The 26,663-nt window shown below is 36.1% G+C and overlaps 1 protein-coding gene across 1 annotated transcript in view; it reads right to left on the minus strand.

The window, feature by feature from the left end:
* The window catches only part of CAMKMT (calmodulin-lysine N-methyltransferase), a 192,855-nt gene that overhangs the window by 25,445 nt on the left and 140,747 nt on the right, over window positions 1-26,663 (minus strand). Inside the window, exons 4-7 of the mRNA XM_042829163.1 lie at window positions 17,088-17,148; window positions 13,920-13,974; window positions 12,785-12,848; window positions 7,609-7,675 (exon numbers count right to left, since the gene is read on the minus strand). Coding sequence (XP_042685097.1) covers window positions 7,609-7,675; window positions 12,785-12,848; window positions 13,920-13,974; window positions 17,088-17,148 — 247 coding nt within the window. The remainder of the gene's footprint in view (window positions 1-7,608; window positions 7,676-12,784; window positions 12,849-13,919; window positions 13,975-17,087; window positions 17,149-26,663) is intronic.

A 26,663-nucleotide genomic window follows, 5' to 3' on the forward strand; every position in this document is an offset into this window, starting at 1 on the left:
TTACAATATTTCTCTCTGGTCTCAGGCCATAGACTTTCTAACTGATATTGCCTTTTTGGTATGTGTTCATGCAATTCTTGGTGCAACTCATAGTGAAGCCTCATCACATTAAAGCAGTAACAAAAATGAAAGAAAAAAACCCCAAACAACAAACTTAGTTAAAAAAAAAAAAAACAAACAACAAAACAACCAAACATCAAAAAACCAAAACACCAACAAACCCCACAATCTTGGCTTTCTTGTCTAGAAGTTGCCTGCTATAAATGGACAATAAAGTTACTTAGTCCCCTTATTCCTCATTCTAAGTGTATCTAAGCAACATACAAAGGCTGCTCTGAAAGTAATGCCTCCTTATTTATTATGTTGGCCCATGATGCCTGAGGCAGATGTTGATGGTATGACAGTAGAGGATGAATCTTCCCATCAATATCCCATTCCATGTTGTTGCCGTGCGACAGATGGCAGCAGATGGGCAGTCTGACACAATGGCTTCTGACATGGAAATGTGGATGAAGGAAAGGTGTGTCACTGAATGCCACCCACTGACATTCAGTGATGCTTGCCGAATGTTTATGTAAACAAAACAGTGGATGTGAGCACAGGGGGATGGTGGGTTGTGCATTTCATCAGAAGTCACAGTGGCAGTGGGTTACTTCCACTGGGGCAGATTTTTATAAGCATGGCATGCAGGCTCTTGTTCACTGCTGGTAAAAATGCACAGCTAATGGGTGATGACTGTGAAAAATAATATTTTGTAGCAGAGAATTTGCTCTGTCTAATAATGTTATTGTGCTCTTTGCATCTGTTGTAGCTTCCATGGAAATAAATAGGAGGCATTACTTTTGGAGTGGACCATGTATTTTGCTAAAATCTAAATGGGAATATTACAGTTGTATGTCTTCAAAAATAACAGTCTTAACACTCACAGTTTTGCTGTTACTAAATTTTTGGGGCATAATAAATACACTGCATGTAAATACAGCTGTTTCAGAATAAAAGTTTCCATTTTGCAGACACATCACAACCCATCATTCAGCACAAGGGAGAATATCGTGTATAAAAATGGTATTAAAAAAAAAATTCTCAACACTAGCATTTGTGAAATTGCCTTTTCCTTTCTCTCCTCTGCATCAATTAATTCTAAATCTTTATTTAGGAGACTGACTACAGTTTTTAGCAAGTTTAACATAGTTCATTACGCACAAAATGAATGGTTCTTACATTCTAATTCAGACTGATGTGATAGAGTATTTTATTATGGTACAGTATTTTATTATTAATTAAATGCATCATTTCAAAATACAAGACAGCTTAAGCACACACAGCACTGCTAAGATCAGTGAGTATAAGCTTTGTAAAAACTGGGTTTTTGAGAAAAAATATGAAAGAAGACAGTTTCTTGCTCTATGGAAAATAGTCTATCCATGAATATGGGGAGGAGAATCAAGGGAACAAGAAAAAAAAAAAAAAAAAAGTGAATAAGGAAGGACCAGAAGGACTGAATGGGGGCAAAAGTTTGAAACAGCAGAGGCTACGGAATTCACACATGCTCAGATTCTGATGGCAAAAGGGATCACTACAATCATCTAAGATTTCATGTTGCTTCATGAAGCCTATATATCTTGAGAAATCAATACATGTTTAAGAACTGCATTCACTGTTTAAGAAACTACCACTTCCCATAACAAGATGTCGTAATGTATTATCATTCTATATCAAATCTCATTTTTTTTTCTTGACTGAATTTGTCTAGCTTCAATTTCTACATCTTGCTTGGTACTTGTAAACTAGATTATACAGTGATCTTCTATTAAAGGTTTTTTTCCCCACATGTGACTTTCAGATCAAAATCAATTCATTTCTTAACAATCAAGTCTTTTCTTTGACAAGTTAAGTAAACAGAGCCCTTTAACTCTCTCATTTCTGAATCCTGATTCACTCTTATGCCTCTTTCCCAAATCCCTTTCATTTTCAATATCACGTTTAGAGTTTGAATAAGTGAATATTAATAGAACACTAACGAAATAAGCAAAGGTGACATTATAAGCATCATTTTGTCAAAAAATTAAAGTTTATCCCAACTCTCATATGTCTGTGGCAAAGATTAGCGGAGGGCACCTGTGAAGATGATAGCCTACTGAAAGTGTGTAAGAAGTACTTGATTGTCTATTGAGGCAGAGCCAAGGTAGATAATGAAGGACAGACAACGGTACAGTGGTAACATAATGAACCAGGGAACACAATATAAAGATTTACGAAAAAGTATGGTACTACAAAAGGGCATAGGAATAAAAAAAGGAAACAAACAAAAATAACCCTTAGATTCTAACATCTCATGGACATTTTCCTTTTAAGCTCCGGGAAGAAAGATGCAAGTTTTCTTATAGCAATGGTCTCCATCCTTCCTTCCTGTCCAGTCCAAGAAAGTACTTGACATCTTTGCCAAATTATGCACTTAAAGCTAAGAAGGGGGCATAATAAAATGCCCTGAGGACTTAACTGAGAATTATTTCAAATAATGCCATGCTATACTTTTAGACAGTACATACTTTTTCTCTTTTCACATAGAATTTTCTCAACAAATCTTGCTAATTTTCTCTTCTCTCTGTTCACATATTCTTACCTGTTCACATAAAGTTGATAGACAAAACTACAGTAAACTCCAATTTTATTAAACCTACACAAATGGCTGAGATACACAAAACAAACAAACAAAAAAACCAAAACACCAAGAAACCCCAAGGTTGGAAGTCAGTGAAAGTCAGACGGTACTGTCAAGCAGTAAAGAAAACTGTTAGAAGCATGATATCATCCCTCCAAAGCTGAAATTGCAGCCAAATGGAGAAAGGACCACAGACTTTAAAAATTAAGTCAGACAGACTAACAATACTAACAGTAGTCTTCTTTTGCTCTAAATCTTCCTGCCAGCTAATGATTAGGATATAGAACGAGAACTCACAGAGGATAGCATCATTTCAGAGAGATGAAATTAATTCTTTGCACTAACTGCAGAAGAAACTGAAGACACTTTCATCACAGAACCCCTTTATGATGGAAGATGTCTTCTTTAAAAAGAAGTCCTACTTTACAAAACTTCAGGAGTTCTTAAAAGGGGTCAACATGTATTGAGATAAGGGTGATACTGGGTAGGACAGGCTGCTTCTGATTCCAAAACACTAATGGAGAAAACCCTCACCAACAACATTTAAGCAAAGTAGACAGCCATGGGATAAGAGTCCTGGCAGGGCTAAAGAATGAAACAAAAGACAGGAAACAGAATAGTAGTAAATGGTCAGTTCTCACAATGGAGAGAGATAATCCGCGGGGTTTCCCTGGGACCTGTTCTATTTAACTTGTGTCCAACTGAGGAGCACTGAAGTAGCAAAGTTTGCTGACACTATGAGGTTATTCAAGATAGTAAGGAAAAGAGCAGGCTGTAAAGAATTGCAGAAGGATGAAGCTGAGGTTTGGGACAATAAAATGGCAGATGAAATTCTGTATGGATAAATGCAAAGTGGAAAACAGCAAAAATAATCCTGGCTTCATAAAGGAAATGGAGAAAAATTATAATTACCAGAAAGCTCCTTATTTTATGACAGACAGTATCATGAAAACATTACATGAAGACTGCCCAACTACAGTCAAAAAGCCAATCACTGTTAGGCATTTTTAGAAGAGGAACAGAAAGAATACTTATGGCACTACACATATATGTAATCTGCACACATTTTAAATGCAGTACTATTCACTCTAATCTGAAAGGTAGTAGTCTGAAACCAGGAAAGAAACAGAAACGGGCAAAAGTATGATCAGAGGTATGGAATGGCCTACACTTGAGTTGAATTTTCTCTGATCGCTACAAATACACAATGGGCACCAACAAATGGACATTGTTTCTTCCCACATATACATAAAATTATCAAATGAAGACAGCAGCAACCAGAAGTCTTTTCTTCCTAACAAAAGAGCAGGAAATTATTCTCCTAGCTGTGTATGCAAGAACACCACACCGGGAGACTGAAGAAGCAGTTCAAAGAAACTTCCTTCAGGGTTATGAAACTGACAAGCACAACTAATTCAATAAATATGCTTCAAAAAGTTTGAATTCAGCAACACGTTGATTAGATGGCTGAAAACCTAGGAATTTTTATTAAAGCTGTCCTATGTTGATAGAACCTGTTGCATGATTTACAGCTAGAAAGCTGGTTTACTGGAAGAACACTGCAGTAAGATTAAAATATTCACATGCTGGCAGTTACAGAAAAAGAAGCAATTAATAGAAGAATGGAATCATGGCTGTTGAGACCTGTGGTGGTACAGCTCCCTGGGTCACTTTATGATCTCAGGATAAATCAGCATTCTGTTGTATTTGTCACAAGTGCAGTGAGTTGGGACAATGAGGCACTCTGAGACTGTATCTGGAACTCCTGCTGCCTGGAGAAGTACTGGAACTGCATAGTTGCTGGGAAGTTCACTTCCAGTTACTTATATATTTATATATATATTTTTTTGTGTGTGTGAGTTCTAATGTTTACTATAAGATGATCAAAGAGTGCACGATACATTACTACTAAATAAATCAAATAGTGCATCATGCAACAAGCATTCCTCTCACTGTTGCATGTACTTGCTTATACCAATGTGAAATGCAGTATCTCTGGACCAGCTCTTAGCAGCTAAGACTAGACTTGTCTATGCCTAAAACTCCTTTGAGTTTAGGCAATAAATATGCAAACTCCTAAGAGTCCCGTATCAGCAGTAAATATACAAATTTTGTTCTTAACAGTCAGTCTTCTTAGACAAGTGAGTCTGGTGGAAGAACAATCTCCCTCGCAGATGAGAATAAAAAAGGCTGTTAACCTTTAGAATATATTGCAAAGCCTTCTCTCTGATAAAGCTTTTCCACTGTCATATGTAATAACAACAATTCTTCAAAATTCTACAGCATAAATCCCTATTTCACTGCGGTTTTCACATGAAGAAGGAAGAAAAAGAGCTGAGATTCTATAAATGTTATTCCTAATTTGATAGTGGTAGACATGTTCAAAGCAAACGTGCTATGCATGTTGCACCAATAACTGATGTTACAAAGACTGCTATCAGGATAACTCATAGGCTAAGTTATGGCATAAACTTGAAGTGGTTCAAAGATAATTTCTCAGCTGTGAGAACAATGAAAATCATCAAAGCTATACACAATATTAATAATTCACTCCCTTATGGCAAGTCATCTGTAGTAATTTGGTGGCATTTATTTATGTACCTATTCCCAGTAAGCATTAGCAAGGAATTCTGACTATACTACTAGAAGCTAAAAATAAACATAGAATTCCATAACCATTGCTGAAGCATACTGTTGAATAAATATCTATTATTACAACACATGATATGTCAAACTGCCAGTTTGGCTTACATTGCTGTACTTTTAAACAACAATCAAGAGTTGGCAGAGAGCTAGATAAGTGCTGATTTATTGCATTTTGTATAAATCTAAATAAATAAATGTATGGCAGGTTGTCCTAAGCTAACTTCACTTGACTGATAATGGATTGCTCCTTTTTGTGTCATACATTTTTTGGCAACTTTTCCAGGTCTATATTTGAATGCCTGAAATATCATAACTGAATCTCCTACTGATCATTTGTACTCCTGGCTCAAGGAAAAGAGTGTAAGATCCCAAAGTGAGAAAGAGATGCAGTGAGAAGGGCCTATTTTTTATATGTTATAACACCATAGTTTTCATTGGACACTGCTTAAATGGCACTTAAGAGTGAGGAAGACATAATGCCTACTTCAGATCAAATTAATGTTGAAGTATGTCACTTGAACCATTTAGAGCTTGCTAGCTCTAAATAACGTAAAAGAAGTCACTTAATATCACTCTGCTTGACAGTGTTGCATTTTTCTCTATAAAACATTATATCATATTGTGGTTTTTTAGTTAGCAAACTCCAGTTTTGGGGTAGTAGGAAGAGTCAGAGTTATGGTACTATTTTGGCTACTACATCAGCATTTTATGCTTCTTCAAGGCCTAGAGGTGTGATCAAATGACTTTGCTACTGTCATCATCATCACTGAATCTGAAGGACTGATCCACCCATTAGCACTTAACAAATAACTTAATGTAAAAACCTTATTTTTCACATGAGAAAGCAACTAATAATGTGTATAATAAAGCTTGAATGATGGCCACTGCTTATTAGAACACCTACAAGAATTTACAATTCTACAATGAACCTAGAAAAGTCTTCAGAAGTAAAAATTAAACTCAGTCTTATTACGAGAGCCTTGTATTTTTATACAGTACTTCACTTGATTTTTAAATTTAATTATTTTTACACAAACAACAACCCCAAATCCATTGCACTCAGTAAGTTAAACACTTGACATTTTTACTCCTTATAGTGCAATATTTTATAAAGTCTGGATATGTTTATTAATTAGTGATTATTAACACCCAGTAAACAACATCATGTCTTGTAAAAACACAATCTTTCTTCACAGCATGAAGCCAAAATCTATTATTCACTGATTCCATATGCTGAAATACACTCAAATGATCACAAATGACCTTAAGCATTAGATAAATGTAAATGAGGACAGGGTAGAAAATGTGCTTTTGATTGATATCTAAAAGACCAGGTTTGAAGTCTTGACAAGGGATGAAATCTGAAATCTTATACAAAATAGATGGTAATTGGAAACCTACAAAATCTAAGCTTCTGCACAGATGTACTGCACAAGTCTGAAGTTGCTCACAAGTGTTCAGCACATGGAGCCTATTCCTAGACTCTTGTGGCCTTTGTCTATTTGGGAAGCAAGTATTAGATACCTAAGTTCTATTCACATATACCCCAACAAAGGCAGAATTTTCCTAAGAACTCACTTAAAATAATTTCTTCTACATAGAATGGCTACATAAGCATAGAATAAATGATGTGAATGATAGCCATTGAAATTGTATGCGCTTAGCCCTCTACATTAATAAGCTTACTCTGCTCTAACAACTTGGGTTTTTTTTAGCCCCTTTTCAGCTTTACTGTAGCCACTTTGATAAGACTGAGAGCCTTTCCTCTGGAATAAGATTCATTTAAAGAAAAAAAAAAAGTGAATTTTTAGGCAGACACACGCACTATTTCATCTTGGGTAGCCATCTCTGAGCATGTGCTTTTTCACAACTCTTTACCTTAAATATGAAGAGCTTTAAAATTTGCTCTTTAAATATTAGAAAAAATGAACAATCTTCACATTCTCTTCTGATTCCAGGCCCTACCGCACCTGGACAAGAGGGAAATAGTTAAATAGCTAACTTCAGTAGCATCAATTACAGGGTGGATCAGGAAGGGTTCTGGAGACGGAAACCAAACTCTCTGGACCTTTACAATGTTCATGCACCAGAGCACACTGTTGGAAACAGTTGAGTTGATTTTTAATACTTCCAAATTGCATCACTTGTGTCTTGCATCACTTAAACCATGATACACACGTATTCTTGCTGTATACACCTGTGTCAGTGTAAGTAACAGGTCACAAATTTACACATTTCACATTCACACTAAATATACAATTACATGTGAGAATCCATAAAACACTATAGTAGAATCTTACCAGCTTGACACTTTCTGAGTCTTAAATACTCCTGCAATTACATTTCTTGTGACGATGTCACTTACATCTGTATTGCATTTGTTAAGAATTACAAATAAAACTAGAGCAATAATAAAAATAATCAGAAATACTTTTATACATGAGTAATATATTCATAATGTCTTTAATCTATTTGGTTTTCAAAGTGCATTAATAGTCAGTCTGTGCAGAAGCATAAATTTCATAATGCTAATCTCGTTTGGCCGCCATAAATCTACCCAGCCTCTTGCTCTTGTTGCCCACCTCTATTGAATTAACACTTCATTAACACTTCAATTTCCAGCACTGCTAGTGCTGTAGCTATAGAAGATGCAGGAAAAGATTTCCCTATCTTACTTATATTTAAAAGGAATTATTATTTACAACTATAAGAATTACAGAAATTTCTCATGCATGCTCACTTTGCTGTTTAGTTGGTGCTGCTTTCAACTGTACCACTAGATCACAGTAGGGAGGCTTTGGAAGCTTTTGGTTTTGAGGTCCAGTACTGCCACAAGGTATGCACATTTATTCTTGGCTCTGTATGAAATCCAGCATGTATCAGGAGTACCTTCACCTGTAGTCAAGGGAGTTTCTAGTTCATTTGCTTTCTTGAGAAAGCTGTGGAACTGCCATAGAGGAGAGAATAAAGCAACAAACGCCTTTTGTTCTCCATAAGCACTGCAAGAGTTCCTCAGCTTCACATCTCTGCCTCTTTCAGCCTGGAAGATAGGTAACAAATTCGGATAGCCACACAGGCAGGCCAATGCAAGAATTTTCAATCAAAGGGAGCAGTGTTCAGTCACCTATGCCTAGGAAGACAACCTCCATAATCAATCATTTGTACATAGTGAGAAGCCACTGGCAAGTAAAAGGTGTAGCAAGTAACCAAGGAACTGTGAGAACATTAATTGGCATCCAGTGTGAATCCATATGTATTTGAACGGTTCACTCTCAAGCATCAAAAATTACCTGAAAGGAACAATTTTGATAAAGACCTCACTGACAATTCATTCTTAGTTAAAACACAGGAAACACAATGTAAATGAGGAGGATATTTCTAGGTGTACAAAATAAGTTGGATGCAAGTGCTCTTTAAGACAACTGAACACTAATGTCAGACTAATTTTAAAAATGACTAATGTGACCTTTTCTTTGTTATGCTGAAATCTTATAATGGGCCCTCCTAAATTTGTTGATCGTTTAAGATAAGTTATTTTAGGAAAGTCCCTATCCAAACAATGTGGAAGAAAAGACAACTGGTAGTTTGTGAAGCCAAAAAATAAAGATGAAATGACAGAGGAGTGGTTTAAACAAATCTCTGGACTTTGCACATGCCTTTTAAATCTTTTCCATGTGGTCATATACATGGTCAATACTTGTGAAGCAATAGGAAGGCACAGATAATTCCATGAGCATGCTGTTTTTTCAGTGAAGGTAGAAGTAACGTTAATGATAAATTAGCTATACTTCACTTAAATTATATAAATGGGCAAAACTATTAATAATTGTTATAGCCATGTTAACACTAGCTTTTTTTAAATAATTTATAAGCCCATGTCTTTAGGCACTCAGGCTGAACATGACCTCTTTAACCTAAATTTCCCAGGACTGTTGAAAGATCCATACGCTATATTTTAATGGCCATTATAGTGTACTGCAACAATGTTTTGTATTATTGATGCTTTTAGACAGCAGTTCAAGTCACTGCATGGTGTGAAACAGAGCTAAGGCAGGAGATACACAGCCTCTCTGACAAAAGAGACAATTTCTCATAAAAATGGTATCTTCAGATATGGCTACGATGAAGTGCAGAGAGATGCTTTCAGCGTTCTGCATAAATCTGTCATAGAAATGAGCTAAATTGAAAAATTTGTAACGGGATGAAAATCACCCAAAATTTCAAAGAGAAATGAATTTGATACTTTGCCTATGTAAAACTTCAATATTTGATGTAAATATCTATATTTTTCTTTTTAAAAACTGTCTTCATTTAAAATGTCATGAAAGAACTTAGACAGAATCAACAATAAAGTTTTGAACAAAGCTGAAAAAGCAAGACCATCCATCTTTACCTCATTGATTTGGCAGTGAGAACGATCTACTAAACAATTAAAATCTGCCAATGAAAGGGAAAAGGAATGAGTTAGAATGAAATCTTTTCAATGGCTTAGTAACTAAAATTATAATATCCATTAAAAAATTCCATAAACCTCATGCGTAAGACCACTGATTAATATAAAATATAGCAACGTATTTTTAAGTGTAGCAGTTAAAATCACAACAGTGATTTGAAATTAACACATTCATCAATTGTATTAGCTTGTACTATTTCAATAATGTATCCTAACAGATATGTATTCACAACATGCATGTGAATACCTCATATGCCAGTATGAAATGGAGAACAATATGAGAAATGTCAGAAACTAAAAGAAAAATCAAATCCTCAAAAGCTTGAGACTTCACAAAGCAAGGCTGTTAGTTACGCTCACTGAATAGCGATAACAACAACAAAAACAACAATAATTATGATGATGATGATAATACAAAGGCAGATTCTCAGAAGCAATGCACTATTGCCAGGTCGATTTTCAATTACATTTCACTGATGTATTCATTTGTTTCTTAATGTGCTCATCTTGCCCATTAAGAATAATTAGCAGGCTTGCTTGGTGATTTCCTGGCTTCTGACAGTGATTTTTTTCTTTTTTGTTGACAACCACTTTTACTTTTTGGAAAGTAATTTTTGGATATTATAGTATGACTGGCATGTAATTTAAGCTTCCTAAGAAATTTAAAGGGAAGATGTAAACAGTAATTTTTAAACGAGATTATTTTAATGTATAATACCTACATAAAAAACATAATACTAGGCATTAACTGCTCCTGAAGAGCAGAATCTAGACAAGAAAACAGTATTTTATCCCACATTAACTTAATTTGGTGTGCTAAACAATTAAAAAATGACATCAGCCATAGTAAAAATTAGCAGAAATATATTATCTGTAGGCCACGACACTTGAAGCCAGACACTATTTCCTATTACTAAATATTCGTACAGATTTCACTAAGTCTGGTGTGGCTGAAACTGATCTAAATTTAGCCTGAACTCCTGTTCTAGCTAATCACTATACAGAAGAAGGCAAAAGAAAATTACCATAAAACAGATCACAAAATTACTACTGAAGTCCATAAAACACATAAAATGCTACATAAATTTTATTATGTATGCTTTTAAGAATACTTTCTACCTACACTGTAAAGTTCTTAGTCTGCTGAACCTTGGCACCCTGCTAATATTAAGCCCATTGTAAAATCCAACACAATAAAAGCATTTTGAATGCTGAGCCTTCAGAGCACCAAATGTTAAAAAAAGAAAAACAAATTCCTGTTACAGCCTTCTACCAATCACACCTCTGAAAGGGATTCACTGAGTGAATGCAGACAAAAACTTTTTGCAAGACTTCCCGAAATAAAAGATATTTCTACAACATGTTGTAAAAAACTAAGGTGTGCTAATTGGATTATATTAGTGTATGTTCTTCAGAAAATAAAATGCTTTAACTTCTTTAATTCCAAAGACTCAGTGAATATATTAGTGCACATCCATTTTCCTTGCTAAGGATGACTTCCAAATTTCCAAAAAGTTCAGGTATGTTTGTGGAATCTGCTACACAAACTATTTGCTGACTTGATGATTACCGAGCTCACCTGAAGCTTTTTGTGGATAAAATGACCTTTTGTTAAATAACTGCTTTCAGAAGATGTCTGTTTGTTTTCTTAGACTAGTTTTGGAACACTTTTCTTCTCTCACATTTTTTATTTTCATAATGACAGAAGGACTGGCAGAGGAGATGCTGTATAAAATGCACACAATCGCAAGTACTTTCTCCTCAGCTCATGGTTATTGTCAGCTATATTTTAGCAAAATAAGAATCCTTGGAACACAACAGAGAACTTGAATTTTCAAGAAAAAGGAGACTTTTATCAGGTTTCCTTCAAGTATTAAAAGATATAATTGGCTCTTGATTTCCATGGAATTGTGAAAGTGTAAACAATTACACTTGTCTGAGTTACCTTTGAGTGTTTTTGGCTGTGGAAGCCAACATCATCGCACTGTTACATCTGATTTACCAGTCATAAGCAATTGTTATTTTCCTAATCCACAATGTCGTTTAACTGATTTTTTTCATTAAAAAATTTCATCATGTTGGCTTTCAAATACATACAAAACTCAAATCTAAACAATTCTTACGATGCAGGGGCCAAAACCTGAAAACCTAGTCTGCCTTAACATGCAAATGGAGAGATTACCAAGGAAAAAAGCAAATAGATATCTTCAATTTTTTTCCTCTCAATTTCTAAGGGCTATTAGTATTCACTATATATATCTGTTCTTGTTCTGTGCTGATATTTAATGTAGCCACAAATTATGCTCACTCATTCTCTCGCTTATCCAAAGTACAGTTCAATTTTCTGAACTATGTGCTCAAATTAGAAGGGCATAATAGCAATTTTTTCTAACATAATATTATAAGACATATAATACTTTCTACGTGGGACAGAGGAGTTTTGTAATCTTACATCAAGGGACACTGTGATAAATTGATAATTGTTTAGACTCACTAAATGGGCAATCGGTAGGCAGTTATAACTTACACCAGTAATGAAAGTATGCATTTCAAAATACACGATGGCAATATAAAAATACTATGCATTTTTAAGAGGCTAATATATGAAAATAAAAAAGAAAAGGAATATAACTGAAAGCAAAAACATGAAACATGACCCATAAGCCCAGTTTCTCCTGCAAAATGAATACGTGAAGGAGAGCTAATGATTTGATTCACTGCTGTACCTCCTGTAACTGCAGCTTACACACACAGAATCCTTCAGCACTCAACCATGAGACAAACATTTACTGCTGTACTTGCAGTATACCGACATGTAGATTTCTAATTAACGAAGAAAATATCAGATTTATAACGGGGGAAGCTGCAGCTTTGCTCAAGATATTCTGCATCTATTTTTTTAATTACTTATGTGGGGACTTTTTCTTAATATACCCCTTGCTGTCTGTCTTTATATCGATTGTTACTCAGCCAGTAAAAACGAACGAGCACAGCAAACCAGTTTTCTATCTGAATAAGGATACTTTTGATGGCCTTTTCATTTCCATCAGTTAACAGAACTTCTTTGACATCTGCAGAAATAGCAACCTGAAAAAAAGAGCACAGCAAACAATGAGCAAATATGCTTGTCTGTGTGGAAGTGAAGACAGGAGTGACAAGCCTTCAGTATCATGCTTCCTCACCTATTTCTCTGTAACAATCTTCAATCTTTTTTCATTTTATGTCTGCATTATTTTAATCATTCAATCAAATCAGTCAATACTTTTATCATTCCATTTGCGGGAGCCTCTATCTTGCTATCATTCTGTTCCGTAATTGCATTGTGACAGCGGATGATGGTATTCTGAGAGGCTTTCATTTGCGGGCTTCTGTTTATCTAGTAGAGCCATCATACAAGGCTGTCACTCTGCCTTTCAGCTTGCTTCTGTCTGACTGCCTGATGCCCTTCATATAACTTTGCATTGCAGGCAGATGGCTTTGTAAGGGTAATTTTTTTGTGAGCTTTGACATGCTCGCACATTGGGCTGTAACCTCGACACATTGTATAAGAGCGACAGGTTTGTCAAATGCCAATCAGTGTAACAATATGCTTTTATTTGTAGAGACATAAAAACTTGTCTAATGCACTGCACTGCTACATAATATCTCCTGAATACATGACTCAGAACCCAGAGAATGGTGAACGACTCTCCTGAATGGCCAATCTAATTCAAAAGAATCTAATTACTGAGAGCTCTGGATCATGTTTGTTGGTGTAATAATGCAGGCAAAACATTAGCAGCTATATCATGGTGCTCCAACTGTGATTCGCCAGGCTATTCCTGTATCTTAGCAAATGGGACTACAATCTGAAAAAAAAAAAAAGAAAAAGAAAAAAAAAAAAGCTTCAGCTATGGCAATGAAAGACAGACCATACGTGGCCTGGAATGTCACAACAAGAGATATTGACTACACGGAGGTAAAATGTTTCTGCTCATCGAGGCAACCATAAAATCAATATGATACGAAAGCAAGTCAATCTAGAAGGTCTCTCAAGACTCTGCAGCTTGACCGCAGCTGAGGCTGTTGACAGTTCTCTGACCCAGCAGTTGGAGGCACTGGAACATTTTTCCTTTTGTTTCTTCCTCTGAATGGGATTGGAATTGAGAAAAGACCTACCATGAGCCCAGCCAAGCATGTCATGCCACCCCCTAGCTCACACACAGCAAGGTCCCTGAAAGAGAGAAAGGAAATGGTAGAACCCATACAAATTAGATGAAAATGGTCAGAGAGACATATATGTTACAAGAACAAATTGCCATCTGCAGTAAGAACGGAGCTACCAGGAAGTTGTAGAGACATGACTGGGCTACCTCATGTCGTTTTGCGTTTTAAAAATAATTATGAAATAGAAAAGTCACAAAGCAGGCAAACCAGTGGGGGTTCCCTCATTAGTGTTCAGTGCAACATTACCACCGCTGAGCTGAAAAATCTGAGAAGGTTCCCTTTTTTCCCTTGTCAATGGCTCTGTCTTTTAGAACTAAACTAGCTAGAGTAGCGAAAGATAATTGTTAGGAAAGGATAACAATGTTAATCCACATTCATTCTTGCAAAAACAGTTAGAGAAGTAAATGGAGAAATTAATATTATTTATATATTGCTCTACACAGTTATGCTCAAAAGCCTTTCGATATTAAAAAAGAGAAGTTTTAAAACACGCCATATACCACAAAACAATTACCCATGAAGAAATCCGATCCTTCAATTAGCACTTAAAACCGCAAGTGACCTACAAACAATACTGTTAGGAACAAGGAAGGAACTGCAAACAGTTAAGCCACAGAAAACCAAACAAAGTTAGCGTCAAGAGTCCAAGCTAAGCCCAAGCATAGGGCTGAATACATGGTCTAAAAGGTTGCTTTTAGCTCAGACCATAGCAGGCAGTTATTAAGATGTAAGAGTGAAAAATAATTTGGTGCACAGAGTGTGCCGGATGGGGGCTTGCAGGGGGAGCCATAAAGAATGTTCTTCGCAGCCCCCGCCTGCCCCGGGAGGGAGGAGGGAGGCGGAAGGGAGGAAGGAAGGGATGCTGAGCGAGCGTGGAAACCGCGTGAGACAGCAGTTAGGGCAAGGCAGGGCTTCAGTTTGGGAGCACAACGACTTCACAGCTAAATCTATGGCAACTGCTACAGCTGCCAGAAGCGTTCCCACGGAAATAGTTCTGACTGGCAGAAAGTGGAATTTCAGCTTGGCAGACTTTTTGGTGCTCCTTCTCCTCTAAAACACCCATAATTTAAAATCTATTTCTATATACTATTTCCCCACTCACTCTAAGCTGAGCATCTAGGATGCCACCTCGATACCAGAATACAGGCACTGATATTTTGTACCCTGAGGCCACTGGACTACATTCTATGACAACACACTAACATACACTGACTGGGTAGCATGGATTTATTTCACAGAGACTGCAGATTCTCTTTGCAAATTGTTTGTCCTATTTAATGGAAATGAGAATGAAGATGGACACAGTTTGGAGGAACAAGCCATACCTAAATCCAGTGAGAATTTAAAAAAAACATTGTGGGAAATTTGTGGTTTGTGGTTTAGATAGAATAATTATAGGTTTTTCCTCACATAAATTTTGATTTTCCAAGCCATATGTTATATCTACATGTATATACATCTAAGCTTGTATGTTACAGTATTTACGAGGCACTTACTTCATTTATCAAAACAAACAAAGAAAGCATCCAGTGTGGGACTTTCGGTGCATTCTGAACCAAATTTGCATGTACATAATACAGACACACACATTCACACATATAAACCACTCTAGTGCAAAGTTCCCACATTAGCAATCTTTACAGACATTTATAAATGAGAATTAAAACAAGAAACTCTGCTCTGGTTGTGCTCTTCATAGGGCAGAACCCCCAAGAACTCAGGAATTGAATCTGTGATTTCCTCTATGCTCACTGCAAGTTCGGTTACCCAAGGCAGGAAAACACACTTCAGTGACTGGCACTGTGAATTTTACTGCCAGCAGTCTCCGAAAACAGAGTGTACAAGCTGCTATGTGTGCTGGGATGGCAAAGTTCTAGAAGGATAGTACAACAGCAGCAGAAGTGAAGCAAATATGTTTCTTAGCTACCTCCTCTGGTGGGGTGGGTTTCATTCAGGTGGCTGCTGGAGCAAAAATGAGGCTGTATAAACCAGGGCAACATTTAGAGCCAGATCTTGTCCCTAGTGATAGGGCAAGGGAAAATGGTTTCAAAAGAAGGAAGATTTAGACCGGATATAATGAAAAAGTTCTTTACAATCAGTGTGGTGAAGCACTGAGAGAGACTGCCCAGAGAGGTGGTGGATGCCTCAACCTTGGAGACATTCAAGGTCAGGCTGCCAGGGACTCTAAGCAACCTCATTTAACTGTAAGTGTCCCTGTTCACTGCAGTGGAGTTGGACTAGATGGCCTTTAAAGGGTCCCTTCTAACTGAAATGATTCTATAATTCTATGATCATTGAGTTCAGAGTGGAGTCAGCAAACTGAAGGAATTAGCTCAGGTTTGATGTAAAGAGCAAGGACTCATAGACTAGACAGCTTGGTGTTCTCTAATTTCCCAACACCAAGTGTACACAGAGAGTAGGATTTTGCACACACCAAGCTGGTTTGCTTGGTATTAGCTTCATAGTGTTCATCAGAACACAACTTAGGCCTACAAATGCAGTGTTGTTACACTTCATTCATGCTCCTAGACAATGAAACTACAAGAATTTCTAAGTGCAAAGCTCTGTATACTCAAGGCGGAGGAGGTGGATGCAGGACAGATTTATCTTTCAGCATTCCTACTGGGTGCTTGTCTTCTACAAGTTCAGAAGATAGGAAAAATAAAATTGAACATTCAGAACCGCAGGATGTCTCAAAAATATCTCATAAAACTTAAAGAGAGGTGCAAATTCTTCCATCGCTATATGCAGGAATTCTTATGTACTTTATCAGGTTATTTTTTGCTTTCTTTTGCAACAGATGTTGATTTAAAGAATGTCTTTTATTTTTCCTGACCTTCACAATCAGTACTGATCGATTGGAGCTTCACTTTTGTTTCCCAAAAATCAAAGTGAAATAAAATGCCTTGAGTGGAAATCAAAAGTCTTTGACATATAGCAGAAAGCTTGCTGTGCAATATTAGTACCCAAAGGCAGCTCAGAATTCTTTGTTAAGAGCAACATGCTTTCACCTTGAACATTTTAAATTTAATCTGAGGACTTAAATCATAGCAATCTTTACCATGCAGATACAATAAAGCTAACAGATCGGAAAATATCTTTTTATGTTCAAATCTGTACCTGAATATTTCCCTGTGCTTTAGGCAGTAGTAAGCCAGTACTTCTTCGGATGGCCAAAGACCTATAAAACAAAAGACATTCACATTCTTAGAATAGATCTTTCTTTGTCTAAAGTAATTTGACATGTACCATCATTTGCAGATCTTTACCAATTGTTTCATTTTTCAAACTTGCCACAGTACCATGGAATAAAACAAATGTAATTTTTAATGGCACATTTCTGATTCTAAGCACCTGAGCTGAAGATTTCATAGACTTCATCCTAAGAGAAAGAGAAATTTACTTTATATAGATATACTCCCACACACAAATACACAAGCATACAAATATGTATTGCACTCAAGACTTTAAAAGTTATTGTACGCTTTAATTCTGAAAAAAAGAATTCTGACACTTAGTCATTCACATGAATATCAAACTGCTATTATCAGTCCAGATTCCAGGTCCATCTTGCCTTGTAGCCTGTCTCTAACAGAGGATAGGAGCCTCCTTTGTTAGTTATCCTCTCTAGTCACATCATTTTGCTTTTCATTTTGCTTCATTTCTTGGGGAGGGCTCTTAGCTATTGTTAGTTTCAGTCTGACCCTAAGCAACATGCTAAGGATGATCATGTGATTAATACAAGAACACAGCACAATTCTTTGTCATCTCTCCTCTCCTCCTTGGCAGACTGTTGAGGCACAACTCCTAAGTTATGTTTCGTAGCCCCCAAAAGATTTTTCTGGTTGTCCTTTGGATTTATGCAAATCTTCTTTGGCTACAATGGCCCATGGCAGAAAGCACCGCAGTTTTACTGCGCTGTATAAATAAACATCTCCTCTCTCTTGTGTTGCATTTTCCATTTGAGACCCTCCAGTTTCCATAGGGGAGCAGCCAGGAGCAATCCTGATTTTTTCACCTGCCTTCATCCTGTTTGTGACTTTGTAAGCATCCAGCACAGAACTTGCAGAGGTCGCTTCCAACCCTGTCACATACTGAGAGGCACCCAAGCAAATTTACCCCCTCAACAACAGTCATTCAAGAAACTCCCAGTTACTTTGGGCCAGTTTCCCACCTAACAGGAATAATCTAACTCAAGCACAGCAGCCCATGGAGTGGGGAATGCAATCCTGCAGGCCCAACGCTCTCCTGCAGGCATCTGTCTGTATTGCTGGAGGAGCCTAGGGAAAAGAGGCTCACATTCAGGCACTTGAGATAGGCTCCTGGATTTAAGGGAGAATGAATCAAAGGCATAGGCAGCCAAATTATAGTTGTACGTGTTTTCCATCTGTCGTTGCTTAGCAATGAGAAAACATGCTTCACGTCTATCCACAGGTCAAAACTAGGGTTAGCCTCCCCCCACCACACATAGCATTACAAATTACTATGACAGAAGCCTGACTTAGTATTATAAACTGTAGACACTTCAGTGGTTCCAGTAAACTTAAAAACAGACATTTGCGAGCATCCTTTAGATGTTTCCAGGCAGGCAAATTGAATTCCATGTAGCTTTCTCTCTTTAGACTATTTTTTGTAATTGTTTCTTCTCCAAGGACTTTAAAACATCACAGCATATTTAACGGAAGCAGAAGTTTGGGAGAAAAATTGTCTTCCTTCACTTACCGCTTGATGGTAACCCTCAAATACATAATTCTTCCTGTCCACCCAATAAATATTCTGACCTACCCTTACTCACAGTGAAAAATGATTAAAATGTATGAATGTGTTGTCTGCATGCAAGTCAAGCAAAAGCTTAGGCAGAATTTGGCCAAAACTTTGCGTGTGACTTTTGTATGACAAAGATCTTACAGGTTACAAAAAAAAACAACACACAAAGCCAACAAAATAAACCAGACTGACAATTTGTATGTAAGACAAAACACTGAAGCAATGTTATGTGTCCTGCTTCTTACTGGTTAGGCTGATCAGATATTAAACAATGTGCTATTTTGTTTGGATTGCTAAGGGTTAAAATAAAACATTCACACACGATTACCCATTCTTCAGTGAAACATACACTAAGAATTGTACAGGATTTTCCATCTCTCTTTTGAGCAATTTAATGCTTTTGAGCATTGCAATACACTAAAATGACAGATTTTGCAATAAATATAATAACTGTTTAAATATTTTAGTATACAACATAAAGAATGTTACAGCTTGCAATGATTCGTGTAATAAAAGTGGTGTTTTTTAAAATATTTAGTGAAGACATGGCTAATTTAATAACATTTATAATGCTACATATCTCACATTACGCACACACACACAATATAAAATAAGAAAAATAAACTCTTTCGTAGTAAACTTTTAGCCTGAGTGGATTTATCAAAATACTTGTCAAATGCAGCAAAATACTTCAACATCAGAGTTTTCAGTGCACTCAGTCAAATGTTTCTCACTTTTCTATGGTTATTATTGAAAGGGCACTTTAAATGGTGTCACTGAATCTTTTATGAGGGGTCACTGTTCTTTCCCCTGCTACCATTACAATGTTGATACTGGCTGAAACTGCAGGAATATCAGATAGCTCTGTGCTGAGAGAAGGGAAAAGCACCTTTGGAAAGACAGTGCTCTTCTTAGGGCTGCTAACATACACGGCTCTTCCCCACGCCATAGGAAAGAAGGCATCACCTCAGCTGGCAGCTAAAGAAGAGGCAGTCAGAAGTTCTACCACAAGCACAGGTCTCAAGTGTGGAAGCACGCAGCGTATCCAGCTAAGCCAAGATGCCAACAGCAAGAATACCTGTGTTAATTTTAGTAAAAGGAAAAGCTTCTCGTGCTTGAACAGGTAGGTAAGCCTCTTTGCCTTCAAAACAAGGATAAGCTTAAAGATGAATGTGGAGGAGTTTGCATGCTGCCTTCTTCCCCTTCACTCTGACCTACATTTACCAATACAATGACCTACATTTTGAAGTATAAGATAGTTCTACTTCTGTTGAAAATGCTCAGCTGTAATGCAGAAATACAGCAATTCCTGAGTTAAAAGCTACCGCAAAGTTTTAAAAGCGTAATTTGTTTCCTGCAAACACATACTGATATGCATACATGAATTAAGTTCCCTGTGAAATTTTAATATAATACATGTATTAATAATAGCATACAATAATTATTTGATATCTAAAATAAAATTGTTGCCAATTTGAATTGTGAATTTGATTATAAATACACAACATTGGATGGGTACCTATTTGCGTGTGCAATTACTTACACACAATGGACAATTATTTACACTTGTATAGGCAAAAGAATATCAAAAGACCCCCAAATGGCATATGAATCTAAAAGGCTATAAATATACTAAAAGACCTAGACAGCAAGGCTACAGATCTCACTGTAAAAGGAAACAGAGCAAATCAAGAGTTTCATTTAGCAAAAATAAATATTTCACATCATTTGCTGGCATTTCTGAAGATATTTATCACCCCGAAAACTATGATGAGAAAACAGAGGAGGACTGCCAGAAAGCACTGGAATATGTATTGAAACGAATTAAAAAAACACTAATTTGTGTTGGAATTTAGGACGACTTCAAGAAGGATTGTGATGAAGCCTTCAGCAGTTCATGTCTCAGCAGGTAACCTTTCACTGTTAGGATGGATCCACTGCTCCACAGAGTGTTTACCATCCCATTTGCAAATGTGCCATAAAGCCCATGAAGTCTATATTTCCAGACAGCTTTGTGACAACAATGCAGTGGTAATGCTAGAAAGACATTAGCACTAAATAGTATTATGCCAGATGACGAAATGTTATATATACAGACACATACAAAATGCATTTCTACAGCACTTACCACCACATTATAACATCTCACCACAAGAATGGATGGCAAGAATTTGATGACATAGTGAATTTCTATTGTTCAAATTCTTCAGGTTAGGAACCACACTGGGAGACAGAGACAGATTAAGTTACTTAAACGTACTGAATTAAATTCTGGGAAGGTCAACAATAATGCCTGACTCATCCAAAATCCTTGAGGTATGATTTAACAAAAAAAAAAAACCAACAAAACACACCCAAACTTTTCCCACAGAGAAAAAACACATTAAAAAATAAAAAAAATAAAAAAAAGCACAGTCGTGCTAAGAATGCATAAACCATTTTTCTCCAAACCTATTCTTCAAACCAAACTTCAGCTCACAGTGAAAAAAATAACATACAGACTCCCTTCTGAAAATGCTTTGTGTAACCATCAGGTGGAGCATCACTTCTCCAAAGTAACAAAAAATCTGTTTATTTTCCTGTTCTATTACAACCTACTGCCATTTTGAAACGCTGAATTCTCCGTGAGAAAATTTTGTCCTAAAAATAAACTATGCAGTAATTTAAAAAATAATTACAGTTTCTCCTCTATGGCTTTAACACAAATTTTAAAGAATGCCACCACATATTTGGGTAGCAAATACTGATATCTAATATAAAGTTCTTAAAGTACAGCATACTAGCAGAAAACGTTTAGCAATGATGGAGTGCTGGGAATTTTAAGACACTGCCTTTTTAAAGAAGACATTTGATTTTGGAACCATTAGTTCTCTGCATTGCTTCATAGGTACAAACAAGTCAGAGTAGCTGCTGATTACTTTAGTTGGCATAGCACGAGATTAGTGCAACTCTGCTCTACTGTTTGCCACTGCTATAGGCAGCAAACAAAGGCACAACTGGAAGTGACAGGTGAACCATCCCTTGAAGCTCTGAGTAGAAGGTATAAAGCTGTCCTTCAAATGCCTCACTTGTACTAGGAGATTAACAAGTTTCTTTCCAAGCCAAGCCAAATGGCAAGTTTTCTTTGTCACTTTTTCCTAGCACTTCACGCAGCCACACATAAAGACGTCTGAACTAAAAACATTACTTCATCAATGTTTATTTTTTATTTGCACTTTTAAGCTGTGTGACACCACCATAGTAACTTGAAGTTTCCAGTGAATATTAAGCCTTAAATGCAAGGGCAGTCTACGTTGTAAAAGTCAACCATCTTCCCCAGTTTAATATCCTCAAATACATCTTTCTCATATGTCCTAATTGCGCAGCGTACCTGCTTCGATAGTCACCAAATTGGGAGGAAAAAAAGCAAAAGAGGCAAAGAGATTAATGATGTCTTAAACCAAACAGCACAACTTCATTGAGCAATGAAGGTTTACTGACTTTATGAAAGATATACCGTTGGAGGGCAGAAACTAGTATTGTAGCACAGTTATCACTTTAATTTCACTGTATGAAATCTTGTTTTCTATTAATTATGCCTTATTTTTTGGTCACAAGGGAAGGTAAGTTTGATGATTTCCTTCTGGTTAGTTTTTTGTGCATGAGCACCACCGAGCACAGCCAGAAGCACAGTACATCTGCTGAAGGTCTCAGAAAAGTGAGAGAACAGGTAAAAATCAAGGTTCTGTAGCACAGCAATTTGCAGAAAAAGTCAAAACAAGGCTCTAACAAATATAATGAACTGTTGTATTAATGAAGCACAAGAATTCACTTTCAAGTGAAAGAAAAATGATGAAGTTGTGGATAGTACTATTAAGACTAAGAAAGAGTGAATGCATAGCATATGCCTGCCAAATAAACCTTGCTAGTAATGCATAGCATGACCATCCTAATTCGGGTAACTGCTTGAGTAAAGAGCATGTAATTAACTGTATTGCTGTACGTGTTTACGTTGCATGACTAGTTCTCAAAAACACTTCCAGCTCTCAACTTTTGTCAAACTCCATACATCAAATACCAAATCAATGTAAAAAAGCTATCAAAAACATTGCTCAGTATAGACAAGCAGGACTTATTTTCACTCACTTAGCAAAATCTGACACAAATGAAATGATATCATCAATCCATGTTACCTAAGATACCACCTAAGGTGTATTTAGCTTTAAAAAACCCCAAACACACATAACAAGGCACTATTACCATAAATGTTCAGGTTTTTTGCTGCCTTAAAATTCATGTACAGGAAAGTGAAAACCTTCCACAGAAAATGGCTTTCATAGTATTATAATGACAAGTATTCAGTCACTTTAGACAAATGAAAAAATAAAGAGAATTGATGTGAGGAAAAATAATAAAAAAAACCTTTAAAAAAACCCTTTTTACTGAGTCTGCAGTACAGAGAAATCCAATTTTCAAAGTCGTATTCTCATGTTTACATTTATACCCATCTACAGCACAAGCAGATAAAAGAAGGGTCAGTTTCACTAAATTGGTTGCACATAGTGTGCACATAATTATAAAACTGTTCTCCAACAGAGGTCAAAATTCAGTCTGGGAGCAGATTTTCAAGAGGAACTAGAGAACGCTGTGCCCTCCTGGACACTTGGCCACTTCAAGTATTAATGTAAGAGCTAACCAGATTTGAAAGTCCAATTGTCTAATCTGAGACTCTGAATACTGAAATTAATCTCGAGTTCATTTAGAAATGAACAACTTCAGTGAAATACACATACAGTGTACACAAAAGTAACAGCCTTAACAGCCTTAGCAGTAACGCCTTAGTCTTACTGTGCCTGGTACTAACACATGTGAAGAGGAACAATTTTTTGACAGGGAGAATGGCTAGCTTACTTTTCCACAGCAGGATTGCTATAAGTGAGTTTGAATAGGTACAAGAACACTAGAAGAAATAGAAGATAAAAAGAGGAATACATCTCACCATTTTTTTCTATGCACATGCATTTTACAGAAACTCATGTCTCTCTTTCAATCTAAAACAGAATTTATGATATTCAGATCATTGGAAAATATGTATAAGCACAGGCTGAGATCTTCAGCCCAGGCAAAATGGCCTCAGCACCGTATCTCTCACTTTCATTCTCATTATTATTCATGACTAGGAGGGAAACATGATGGTTTGCAATCTGCAAATTTCTTTTAGAGTGCGAAACTTAAGAGGCTTGCTGGAACTGATGTGGAAATACAGTAAGAAGTCAAAGCTGTATAAGTATACATGCCTCTTCCATAAGAAAAATTGGCAAGCTGTACAAATCTACTTGTATGATTGTCTTTAACATGCTTTTTTTCAAATAAATGAATTTAATTGTGTTGTGTGTGTTTTTTTTTTTACCTGGTTTTCAAATAGTTATTAAAAATTAAACAACACTGGAACAAACCTTTTGTGATTATAGCCTTCATTCTCCGGCAAAAAAAAAAAAAAGAAAAGAAAAAGAAAAACCCTGGATCTATAAATTTATGTACTATTGTAGATGTAAATTACAAAATTTTACATTCAACTATATTAAAACATCTATTCCAAAAATGATTACCAGTTGTGAAAAGCAGACAGGCTTATCACTTGCTGTCAGTTGTTCATGTCTAGTTAAGCAATAATGTGCGAAAACTGCTCTTTTGTTTTGTGTAAGAATTTTGGCAATAGAAGAAATGAACACTCGTTTAATAAAAACTCAGGCTGCTTTTTGCTTTGATGGAGGAAGCAGCTGCCTGTTTTCATTTGCTGCAGAGCAGCAAAACCCATCAATATAATAAGCAGCTTAGATGCATCCATCCACAGCATCTGTAAGGATATAGGGCTATTCGCTCAAAACCAATCCTTGGTTTAATTTTAACAAAGATGTGTCTGACATATTTGAAAATGCATTATAATAGGGTTTTGAAATACTAGCATTTTCTCTTCTCTTTTTAAATACTTTTCACTGATTTTGAAAGGCAAGTATACATAGTGGAATGATAGAAATGATAAAACAAATATTGCTATAGCAAACAGCAGAACTAGCCTTAAAATGCAAAGATGGATCATTAAGAGACGCCTTCAGGTTCCCAGACTCTCCTGTGCCTTGAAAATAAAGAAAAACAGTATTTGAATATTTGTAATGAAGGTTTTTATCACCATAGCCAAAGGCAGAGAAAGATACTAGAAACAATACTCGCAGAAAAAAACCCGCAAAGATCATTAGACACAATTTTATTTTCTGAGACACAGTTTTCCTTTCCTTGTGTTTAATTAAATGTATTATACATATATTAATATTAATGCTCATTTACAAAGATAATTATCAACATGTTTTCTATTTTCACTTGAAGGAAACATAATTTTTGGTAAGTTTCATTGGTATGATTTTGTCCCAGGTGACAACTCCCAATTGCAATTTAAAAAAATGACATTAAGAATAGTTACAGTTACCTATAGTTCATATGTAATTACAAAAACAGGAAGAGAGGGATACAAGACCATCTAAGATATACATCACAGAATCCTAATTTCCCTCTAAAAATGTGATATGACACATTTATATTATTAAAAATTCTCAGTACATTATTATTTTAGTGCTGTTCGGCTTTCTAAGACCTTTCTAAGCTGAGCTTTTAGATGATTTGCACATTAACTGAGAAGTCAGATAATTCTTAATCCTCCTCTTTTTCAGATCCAATAATGGATAAGGGAGCATCTTAGCATGATCAACTAGCAATCTTCCTAGCCTGAGTGGTAGTACACCTGAATTTAGGATTAGTCACTGGGCTTTCATAATATCTGATTTGAATGAGCACTCATTTGAGGAAGTGTAGAAAAAGAATATTCAATGATACTTGAACTGAATCATTTAAATACGTTGCACCAAATTTTGAGTACATGCACATTTATTTGCTTCAAAACAAAAAGCTATTCTGAAAGGAAGACTTCAAAGAATTACGTCCAGATAAATAATTGGTTATTCCAAATGAATAATTGTTTTTATGACCAGTATTTGCAGTGTCTTATAATCCACCTTACTTCAGCTGTAGGTTTGTGCCTCTGTCTACAGATGAAGAGAGGAAATGAGGAATTTAGTTATTTATTTATCTATTTTAAAGATAAGTCACAGTAGTATAGGTTATAGATTAACTCTAGTTACTAATACTGTTTACCATTCTCAAGTACTTGATATAGAACATGAAAATTTGGACTTATGGAATTGGTGTCTGAATTTTGGATTTCTCTCATATTTGTGAGGTTCTATTTTATTAATTTATTTATAACCAAACTAAATAAATGAAAATGATGCATCTGTGGTCCTAGTAGCTTCTAATTCATTATGTTTCTGCTTTAAAAAACTGTCATTCTACTCAGTTCACCAAACCACTAGCAAAGTATCTGTTCTGTGCTGCCAGGAGTTGATAACTGTGTGCAAATGGAAACAATAACTGTGTGCAGACTTCATTTTGAAGGCGTTGGACCATCTTTAACAGAACTATACTTGGGACTTCATTAACTGGCAACTAACATGCATCTCACATACTCTTAAATGAAATCATTAGATCATGAGATTTCATGAACCTCTATTCCTTCTCTGTAGATGTCTTCAAGTAGTCTTATGTGCCATTTTTCTAGCATTGATAATCATCCTGCAGCAAGTGTCTCAGAGGTTACAGTACTAAACCTTGGCCTTGTTATCATCTCTTACACTGAATTTGGTTGGTACAGAGCTCTTCTCTTGTTCCCTACAAAAGGATGAGTCCCTTTCAGACATCTCATCTATTTGCAGACCTAGATGTAACTATGTTGCATCAGACTGTGTTAAAGCAAATGTTATTTGTAATGAGGGGAAATAGATGGGAGTTTTTCTGAAAGGCCAAATAAGCACAAAAATCTTTACAGATCCTTCCAAGTCA

Source organism: Centrocercus urophasianus, unplaced genomic scaffold, assembly GCF_019232065.1.
Source record: "Centrocercus urophasianus isolate 14NV4802_14NV808 unplaced genomic scaffold, USGS_Curo_1.0 seq_10, whole genome shotgun sequence".
In the NCBI taxonomy this organism is placed as follows: domain Eukaryota; kingdom Metazoa; phylum Chordata; class Aves; order Galliformes; family Phasianidae; genus Centrocercus; species Centrocercus urophasianus.